This window comes from Pseudopipra pipra, chromosome 28 (genome assembly GCF_036250125.1).
Source record: "Pseudopipra pipra isolate bDixPip1 chromosome 28, bDixPip1.hap1, whole genome shotgun sequence".
Classification (NCBI taxonomy): Eukaryota; Metazoa; Chordata; class Aves; order Passeriformes; family Pipridae; genus Pseudopipra; species Pseudopipra pipra.
This window is the reverse complement of record NC_087576.1, coordinates 5248079-5257871: the sequence shown is the minus strand read 5'-3', so window position 1 is coordinate 5257871 and position 9793 is coordinate 5248079. Positions and strand designations below refer to the sequence as shown.

At 59.0% G+C, this 9793-nt stretch overlaps 1 protein-coding gene across 1 annotated transcript; it reads right to left on the bottom strand.

Annotated features, from left to right (window-relative positions):
• Positions 1-779: 779 nt before the first annotated feature.
• SLC20A1 (solute carrier family 20 member 1) lies at positions 780-9623 on the bottom strand. The gene is made up of 11 exons (XM_064638201.1): positions 9398-9623; positions 8730-9197; positions 8502-8642; positions 8339-8424; positions 6802-6898; positions 5106-5225; positions 3355-3603; positions 2713-3262; positions 2273-2458; positions 1919-2003; positions 780-1454 (listed from the first exon to the last, which is right to left on the bottom strand). The coding sequence occupies exons 2-11, from the start codon at positions 9043-9045 to the stop codon at positions 1293-1295; spliced, it is 1992 nt and encodes a 663-aa protein (XP_064494271.1). The 5' UTR covers positions 9046-9197; positions 9398-9623; the 3' UTR covers positions 780-1292.
• Positions 9624-9793: the final 170 nt, after the last annotated feature.

Sequence of the window (9793 nt, the reverse complement as noted above, 5' to 3'; positions counted from 1 at the left end):
GGGGCTCCCCCTCCCCAGCAGTGTCCCCCAGCGCTGCTCCCGCCGCCCCCCCGGCCCGCAGCTCTCGGAGCCCCGGACCAGTGTTTGCTCAGAGACGCCACTGGCAGAGGGGAGCGACCGGTGGCGAATCATTAACCGGGGTCAGGGACCGGCCCCGCTGCCGCCCCGAGGCCGCCCCGATGGACGCCGCGGCCCCGTCAGAGGGCGGGAGCGGGGCCGGCGCGAGGGGCGCCCCGGCCTCACACCGGGGGGTCGGGACAGGAGGGAACACCCACGTCCCCTGGGACAAAACGACCCCCGGTCCGCGGGGCTTCGTGGCTCGCGTCCCCACGCAGCACATAAGGCACCTCCCGAACCCCACGTGCGTCCCCCACGGACCCATCCCCATCCCTCAGCAACCCCTGCCCTTTCGCCCCACTTCTTGCGACACGCCGGGGCTGCTGACGCGGGTCCCCGGGACCGGCCTTGACCCAGGCAGGAGGGAGCATCCCCGGGCACATGGAGGAGAGCGCTGGAGCAGTTGTTGCCCCGGGCTGAGGAGGGGGCACATGCACACCATGGGGCTGGTGACAGGGACAGGAACCGCCCCAGGTGTTGGGCCCCGATAACCCCCCCCCCCCGCGAGGCTGTTTACAGCCCATCCCATGACACAGAGGGCACGTGGGGCTCTTATCATCGTTCCCAGTTCGCTCCGGGGGCACGAGGCCAAGGCAGGCAGGGCCATGAGGCACCAGCCACCCCAGCACCCTCACTCCCCAGAACCACAGGCACTGCTGGCATACGAAGGAAATCTTTATTGAGTCCGAGGTAGCAGCAGTGATGGGGCCAGAGGGCAGCCCCCAGGACCCCCGCGCAGGATGGCGTCCCCGAGCACGATGGTGTCTGCACCACTACAGCAATGGAGGCAAAGCTGAACACAGCACAGCCTGTGAGGGGGGTGCCCCACCACCCCCCAGCCTTCCCCTCACACGGAGGGCAAGGACCAACCTACATCCTTCCCCCAAGGAATCACTGCCGGAGGATCTTCATTAAAGTCATTAGAAGTGAAAAAGTGGCCCACGGTAACTGCTAATCTACAGCCACAGCGGAGCAGAGGGGCCACCTGGGGGCATGTACAGCCATGGTGGTGCACCCCCCACAATGTTAGCGCCAAGATATTTTATATTAAAAAAGATACTTCAGTGACAGCACTAGGCAGACATGGGGGAGCCCCACCCCACAGCAGGCAGCTTCGGTGGCTCCTGGAGGGAGGGCAGCAGTGGGAAGCAGGAACAGTGGGAGCCCTGGTGCCCTCACACCTTCAGGACAGCAAATTTGAAGATGGCCATGATGGCAGCGCTAATGAGGCCGGAGATGGGGACGGTGACAAACCAGGCCATGAAGATGTTGCGGAAGAGGCGCCAGTCCACTGCCTTCCTGGAGCGCAGCCAGCCCACTGAGACCACTGAGCCCACCTGCCAAAGGAGCCAGAGCATGGCTCAGCACCACAGTGAGGGTCTGCACCCACCTGACGTGCACACCTTCACCTGACATGCACCCCACAGCCCTGGGTCCTGCTCCAGCCTGTAGGGACCTCACAGAGTGCAGGCAGGGAGTGCAGGGCAAGGAGCTGCCACCCCAGAAGGGTGTTAGGGACAGGGCCCTGCAGCACTTGGGTTCCTATGGCCTCTTGGCAGAGCCCAGGGGACCATGAAAGGCGTTTTGTTTTCCCATCACCTTCCAAGTGCGCCAGGGATGCCCCCCCCAGCCCAGGCAGCCGCTGCTGCCTCACATTGAGATGCAAGCGGCATAGCCAGGAGCTGACAGTGGCTGGAGGCCCAGAGCGGGACCCCCCCCACAGCTTGGCCCTGCGAGCACTAAGTTTCGGGGACGCTGAGCTCGCACTGAGCCAGCACCATCTCCCCTGCCAACCCCCTACCTTGCAGTGAGTCGTGCTGATGGGGAGGCCAACATTGGAGGCAATCACCACCGTCAGCGCCGATGCCAGCTCGATGCTGAAGCCACTGCAGGGACAGAAAGCAGATGAGAACAGAACCAGACACCCCAAAACACCCAGTGGGCTCAGCTCAAGGCAGCACAGCAGTGTCAGCCCCTGGCTTGGCTCTCCAGACACTCAGACCAACCCCCTTCCAGGATGCGGGGAAGTGGTGGAGCCACACATGCCCCTGCTTCACCATTGAAACCCCTAAAAGAGAAGGGAGAGGGGCTCCTGGAACAGGATGCAGCTCTCAGGCTGCCTGGAGCCTCCCCTCTGCTTCACGGCACCCCTTACCTGGATGGTGTGATGGGAGTCAGGTCCTTCCCCATTGTCTGGATGACTCTCCTTCCCCAGACCCATAAGCCGATGCAAATCCCCGCACCCCCATAGAGCAGCAGCCAGATGGGAGTTGCCACCTTGGTAGCCACATCGCCCGTCTGATAGACCAGGTAGAGTGCGACCAGGGGCCCTATGGCATTGCTGGAAGAGAAAGAGGATCTGGTCTAGAGCGCCAGAGGCTGTTGGCAAGATGGAATATCCCTGGAAGTGTTCAAGGCCAGGCTGGACAGGGCTTGGATCAACCTGGTCTAGTGGAAGGTGTCCCTGCCCATGGCAGGGGGGTTGAAACAAGATCATCTTTAAGTTCCCTTCCAACCCAAACCATTCCGATTCCATGATTCTGTGGGCACTAGCCCCAGCCAGCAGCCCCCTCAGCTCCCGCTGACCCCACTGACCTGACATCATTGCCACCATGAGCAAAGGAGCCAAAGCAGGCCGTGAGGATCTGCAGGAACTGGAAGAGCAGGGACACCTCAGGCTTGTCCTGGTCGTGCCACTCTTCCAGAGAGCTGCTGCTGCCTTTGCGGTCACTGACACCCAGCTCTGCCTGGGCCGTGTTCAGGTCCACATCTACAGCTGGGTGGGTGTCTGCCACTGCATTGCAGTAGCTGGTGTAGCTGTCCATGCGGACTCTCTTCTTAGTGTCCACCACAGACCAGCTCAGCCTCTCCCCCTCCTCGCCATCCCTGGCACGCAGCGAGTCCAGGGGCATGCCGCAGATGGCCATGGTGTAGGAGGTGTAGCTGTTATTGCGCCGTAGGGGCTTGTCCCCCGAGTCCCCCATGCAGTCCCCCATCTTGGCCAGGTGTAGTTTGTGCAGCAGCTCCTTGTAGAGGCCAGAGTCCTTGTGCACGGTGTGGTACTGGTACTGCCCACCTGAGCCCAGCTGGTGGCCCACTGCTTGGCTCAGGTGGACCAGGTTGCCATTGGGCAGCCGCACAGCTCCTGCCGGGGGGGACAGCAGGTGGGGGGGTTAACACCCAGGGGTGCCTAGGGTGGGGGGAGTCCCGCCACTCATATCACCCCCCACTACTCACCACTGTCAATGCTTGTCTCCTTCAGGTCAAGGCTGGGAAGCCTTTCCTGCTCTGGGGCCTCCTCCAGCTCCCCCAGGTTGAAGGAGACCATCCTCTCCTCCACCGCTGCCCGGGTGGGCATGGCCGACCCCACATCGGCAACAGGGCCCTTGGCATCGCCCAGGGGCACCTTGGCCTCCTCTTGCTCCTCCTTTGGGCCAACGTTCTTCTCCATCAAGGGGCTTTCAGACGGACTCGATTTGATCTCTCCTGTCAAGGGGGGCAGCTGCCATGAAACTCCTTCCCATCACTGAGCCCAGCGCCAGCAGCAAGCCCACACCCCTCACCGCTCAGATTTATGGCAGCCAAATAAAATTAACAACTCCCCCTCCCATCCTGAACTTTGGAAGCTGCTGGGCAGTCACACCTTGTCCCAGGCACAACAGCCAAACCATCTAAGCCAGCTCATCCCCTATTTTTAGACCCCCCCCACCCACACGGGGTGTGGTAAACACCATTATGGGGCATTTATGCCGGTAATGTCTAGGGCAGAGGTTCCTCTTTGGGCCATGTTTGTCCCATCCCCATGAGCCGTGGGATGCTCTGGACCAACTTCTGGAGTGGCTGTGACCCCTGAAGCTGACAGAAGCTGCCCAGAAGAGCCCAGCTCCTCTGCCAGCCTGGCAGCTCCAGCCTGGGCTCCTCTCCAGCTTCCACTGGTGGGTGACAAACCCAAACAGGAGCCGGTCTCCACCTCTCAAAGGCAGCCTGTTTTCCTGCCCCCCTCCTCCCCCCCCAGGAGGCAAACCAGCAGTGCTCAACCCTGAAGCTGAGGCTGTTCCTCCCACTCTACCGGGAAAAGCATGTTTTCTCCAGGTGAAAACATGAGGTCAGCTCCTTCAGACAACAGCTAAAACCACCTCCTTGTCACAAACATGACCATTTCCCAGTCACTTTGTTTGCCTCAAGGGCTGGGCTGTGGCATCAAACCCCTTATCCTGGAATTCAGTCCCTGCAGAGCTGTCTCCCTCTGCATGCCCACTTCCTCTCAGGGATGCTGTGGGCAGGCAGGGAGCCTGTCTGGCAGGCAGCAGAGACTGCCTTGCCTTGCAGGCAGGAGTTAAGCTGAACAGCTGGAAGATTGTCAAGAGCAGCCATAAAGCTGTTAGTCACACCCTAATTACACCAGCACGACAAGGACACCGGTTATCCCCTCATCGCCAGCTCCGGAGGCCCCAGCCTGCACACACTATTGATATTCAGGACCACACGCGGCTGCTCAGGAGGCAGAGCTCGGGGCTGCTCCTTTGGATGCCTTTCAATAGAGTGGCTTGGGTTTTTTTGCTACAGGGAATTTCATCAGCTTTAAACTTGTGATCTGCATCGGCCGGGCCAAGGATTGCTCTGCATGTACGAGAGGATTAAAGGTTACAGACACGTTGTCTCCTGCCTTCTCTGTCCTCTATTAAAGTGGTACCAGCTTTATGACACTTCCACAGCTCAAGGACAGATCACCCCGCAGATAAATTGGTCCCAGACGCAGATCAGCAGCACAATGGCTACTCTGAGGGTGTTTTGGGGTGCCTGGGTTGGGAGCAGGCAGGGTCCAGCATGGCAAGTGCCCCAGTGACTCAGAGCAGGTTAATCCCTGAGCAAAGATGAGGATCCTGCTAATAACAGCCCCACAGCTAATGGGATCTGCTGCTGGAAAGAGAAGTCGGCTAACCAGAGCATGCCCTTCCCCAAGGATTGCAGAGGGATGCAGTACTTACGGTCGATTTTCTTCTTCATTCTCGGACATACAAAGAACCAGACGACGAGAGCACAGACAACAGCACTGCCCGCCGAAATTAGGAGGATACCCCACAGAGGAAGTTTGTCAAAGCCCAGCACTAGGAAATAAAACAACGGATCTTTGAAAACCTCTGGGCAAAATGCTCCTCAACATACGACTTTGCTTTTCCCAGGTACAGGGACTCCATCACCTGCAACAGCCCTGAGCTAATCCACCTGCCAGGGAGAAACGCTGCTGGGAAGGCACTGCTGACTGCACCAAGACCCCACCCAGCAGCCCCCCGGGTCACATCCCCATCAGCTGCTGACCCACACACAAACCCTTTCCCCAGCCAAACCCCGTGGGGAGCAGTGCATGCCCTGGGCTCCACACAGCCCTGGTCTCCTCACTTGCTGCAATGTCAAAGAAAAAAACCTGCCTCCCAGTGCAGCTGCTGCAGCACCGGTGCCACTTCCCCACTCTGCAGAGGACACAGAGGCCTAGGCTACTCCCACTGGAGCCCACTGACCCCTCTCGATGCCAGGGAAGGCAGCTCTCCTGCTCCAGGAGTCACCAGGGATTTAAGTTTCATGGCATCTGAGGTGATACGTGACCCAGTTAGGAGCATTCTCACAGGCAGCCTGACTTTGAGCAGAGGGCTGGCATCATGTGGCCCTGGTCAGGGCATCAGGTGCTTGTGACCACCCAAACCGTAAAGTTTTTTTCTGCAGGTAGTGACTTACTGCTCCTAAGGAACCCTAGCACTCCCAGCCACCTCACCCACGCACAGGACTTCCTGCAAACCCTGTGTTTAAGAGACCCAGCATTTAAGGGCTCAGGATAAACATGGATCCACCTTGAGGATGCCAAATGATTAAGTGATTCTGGAGCAGCTACAGTGCCCCCAGCACCATCGCAGCCCTGCCCTCTCCCCCATGCTGGAGAGCCTGGAGAAGGGGAAGCTGACGTCTCTCCAAAAATTTTTCCAGTCACTGTTTACAGACCAAACCCTATCAGAGCCAGCACCAACTGCCCACATCCCACCTCCAGCAGCTCCTCCACAACAGGAAACCCACGCTCACACCAAAAACAGCTCATGTCGAGTCACCCCCACAGACAACAGAGGTAATGGAGTCCCCAGCTCCATGGCAAATCTGCCTGTCCCTGCTGAGCCCTCTCCTAGTCCTGCTTGTGACCTGTCCCCTACACAACAGCCAAACAGCATCTTAGTTTGGCTTTTCCAACTGAAGCCAAGACTCCTCAGCACAGGAGCCACCTCTTCTTGCCAGGAATAATTAGCTTGTTTTTAGGGACCAGGTGAATGAGGAGATGCAGCCCCCATCCCTGCTCCTAGCCCCACCAGTAGCAGCCCGAAGAGTCTCTTCAGCAGCTGCCAGGTACCTGAGCTTTAGCACAGGTAAGAGAAGGGAAGGGGAAGTCATATTATGAGCCAGTCCTGGGAAGTCTAAGGAGAAATGTCTGGAGGAGTTTAGTTTGAGCAGGTCTCTTTGGTTGGGCAACTACCTAGCCCAGACAGCGCAGGCCAGCCTGCCGCCTTCTGTAATTGGCACAGGCCAGCCGCCTTCTAGGAGATCTCAGCCCTGTAAAGCAAAAAAGGGGTAAATCGTGCATTTAATGGAGGCTTTAGAAAGAATTTCAAAAATTCAGGTTCAAGTATTCTGCTGTGTACTTACAGGGCGCCCCAGTGTACATGATGGAGAAGAGGTTGATCCCCACAGTGCAGGCATAGAAGACAGGCAAAGCTCGCAGGCCATTGGGAACAGGATCTGCCTGGAAAACACAGATCAGTGCTGTGGAGAGGCAGACCAGGGGGCTGTGCAGCAGCCAAGGAGCAGCCCAGCATCAGACCCTTTCCAGAAGGGGTTTGTGCCCTCTGTCACCTGACGATGGCAGCTCCTGCATGTTCTGCCAGGAGCCAGAGCTCCCAACAGTCTTTAGGGAACAACACACAGCCAGACCCTCCACCAGCTGGGAGGGCAGGAGGTGGCAGAATACCGTGAGTCCCACAAGGCTCCCCAGGGAGCCAGGGCAGGCCCTGCTGAGGGTCCCAGTACTTCCAAACCTAGAGCATCTCATCTCTTCCTGGCTCCTGAACCCTTCCCCTGGCTCCCCAGCTTGCCACCTCCACCTATGTTTTCCTTTTAACTCCCCAGGCACTTTCAAAGCTTTTACCTCTTTCCAGCTGACTTGGACAAAATAAAAAGTCCATTACTCACAAAGCAGCTTATTTGACCACATACCTGCGCTGTGAGCCTCTTGCACCAGCAGCAGGAGCATTTAATCCATGCTGCTGCCCAGCAGTCAGGGTCTGGTATCAGAAAAAACACACTGAACCTTCCTGAATGCCAAGCAGCACAGAGCAACCGGACTGTTCAGCACCAGAATGGAGCGTGACAAGGCCAGCCCTGCTTTGGGAGGCCAGTTACACAAGATTACTGTGACAGTAGTGACGCTGAGCAGTTTGAAAGGGTTGCCAGTGATAAGATCTTAACATCTCTTGAACGAGAAATCATTAGAACTAAAACCTGAAGGAATTTAACCTCAGATATACAGAAGAAAATGCTGGAGTTCTCTGCATGGCTGGTAGGACACCTCTGCTCTGGGCTGACAGCATCCTGTACTCAAAAAGATGATGTCTAAGGCTGTCACCTTCTTTTCAAATACTTTGCATGTCCAGTCCCTCTTCCTGGGTTTTCGACACTCCCCACAGTGGAAATGTGTCCCTGGAGCCAGCCTGAGCACCCCTCGCCTTCCTCAGCTGGAAGAAATGTGCTTTCCTCAGCCCCAGGGACAATTCTGTCCCTCCCAGCTGAGGAAAGCCGAGGCTGTGGGTCACTGCCTTCACCTGCAGCCTGTCCCAAGGGCAGGTCCAGCCAGGATTTTGGAAAAGCCCAGCTAGTAGCTCTGACCTTATCCGTTCTGGGCTACTTCACTACTGCGAAATGGGACTGTTCCTGCTTAGGCCAAGCAAGACAATTCCCTTATTTCAGAGGAGGGAAGGTGATGCCACCACACCCTCCAGTTCTGCTGTGTGGAGTGGCCACAGGTCCCCTTTTCCCACCGCTTCAGCTCCGAAAGGGCTCCCCTGGTGCCAACACACAGACTCCAGGACGTGCCTAGAGAAACTCTGGTGACCATAAGCCAATCAATGAGTCCATCAGGAACAGCCAAAAGCCCCAAAGTGTCAGAATATGGGGCAGACAACCTTACCTTACAGAGGATGAACCTCTGGACGAGGAAGAACAGAATAGCAGACATGATGCCCGAAAGAAGGGGTGAGATGAACCAGGACAACACTAGGAAAGGAGAAGCACGATTAGCATCATGCTGCTGGACAGGGAAGCCCAGGGAGGCCATGCTAGGGTGGACTTACCAATCTTCAGCAGCTCAGACCACTTGACACCTTCTTGCCCTTGGGCCACCAGTGAGAAGCCAATGGTTGCTCCAACGATGCAGTGGGTACCAGAAATGGGAAGCTTCAAGAATGAAGCTATCAGCTGCCACACAGCAGATCCTGGAGGAGGAGAAGCCTAGTAAGAAAGCCAACACCGAGGCACCCTGGGGCACACTGCCCCCCCATTGTGACACCCCTGTTCCTTACCAAACATGGCGCTGATCGAACCTGCCATCAGCAGCTCCTGGGTGGAATTGTACATCTCCACATCAATCAGCCCCTTCCTGATGGTCTCGCTGACCTTGGCTCCCAGCAGGACAGAGCCCACTGTCTCGAAGATGCTGGCCAGAATGCAGGCCTGCCGCAGGGTCACCACCCCCGAGCCCACGGCGGTCCCAAAGGAGTTGGCCACGTCGTTGGCACCGACAGAGAAGGCCAGGACGAAGGCGATGATGAAGCCCAGGATCAGCATCCAGAGGAAGCCGGCCATGGGGGGGGTCGGCACCGCGGGGGTCGGTTCCATGGTGGGTGCAGGGCGATAGGTTAATAACTTAGATATAAAATTAAATAGGGGGGGTTGCTATAGGGCACGGGGGGGCTTCGACGTCCTACGGGCCCGCCGGCTGTGGGTGCTGGGGGCTGGGTGCCACGCCATGGTCTGCGCCGCTCTTCATCCTGCGGGAAAGACGGGGATCGGGGGGGGTGGGGGGGGGGCGGGTGGGTGGTACCGGGTACCGGACCTTCCCGCCGCCGGTAACGGCCGCTCCCGCGCGCGCCACTGCCCCCTCCCGCCGCCGTGTGTGTGTGTGGGGGGGGTGTGCGTGTGCGTGTGCCCGCGCCCGCCCGCCCAGCCACCGCCCGTCACCTCCGCTCACCGGCTGGGCGAGGCCGGGCCGCGCTGTCGGTGTCGATTCAGTGCCGCCGCCGCCCCGCCGCTCGAGTCCGGTCCCGTTCGGATCGGCTGGTTTGGGTCCGGTCGGGTCAGGTCAGATCCTGTCCCGTCCTGCCCTGTCCCGTCCGCCCCCGCTGCCCCGACTGGCGCGGCCGCACCGCCCGGCGCGCTTTAACACCGCCCCCCCCACGTGACCGCCGCCCCGCCCCTCTCGCCAGAGCGCGGCACCGCCCTCGTCGCCCATTGGCCCTATGTTGGCGGGAAAGGGCGGAGCCGTGCCGCCATTGGGCAGCGGCGAGCACAGAGCGCGGGCCCGGCCTTGCCCTCCGCGCGGGCAGCGCGCCCGGGAACCACGTGCGCGCTCAGCGGCGCCCCCGGG

What these genes read in the sequence shown, in the direction of transcription:
- SLC20A1 (XM_064638201.1), bottom strand. Translation starts at nt 9,045, where the DNA reads ATGGAACCGACCCCCGCGGTGCCGACCCCCCCCATGGCCGGCTTCCTC. An exon ending in AGAGGTTCATCCTCTGTAAG is followed by an intron (nt 6,899 to 8,338) that starts GTAAGGTTGTCT and finishes TGTGTTTTCCAG; the next exon opens with GCAGATCCTGTTCCCAATGG. An exon ending in GGAGACAAGCATTGACAGTG is followed by an intron (nt 3,263 to 3,354) that starts GTGAGTAGTGGG and finishes CCCCCCCGGCAG; the next exon opens with GAGCTGTGCGGCTGCCCAAT.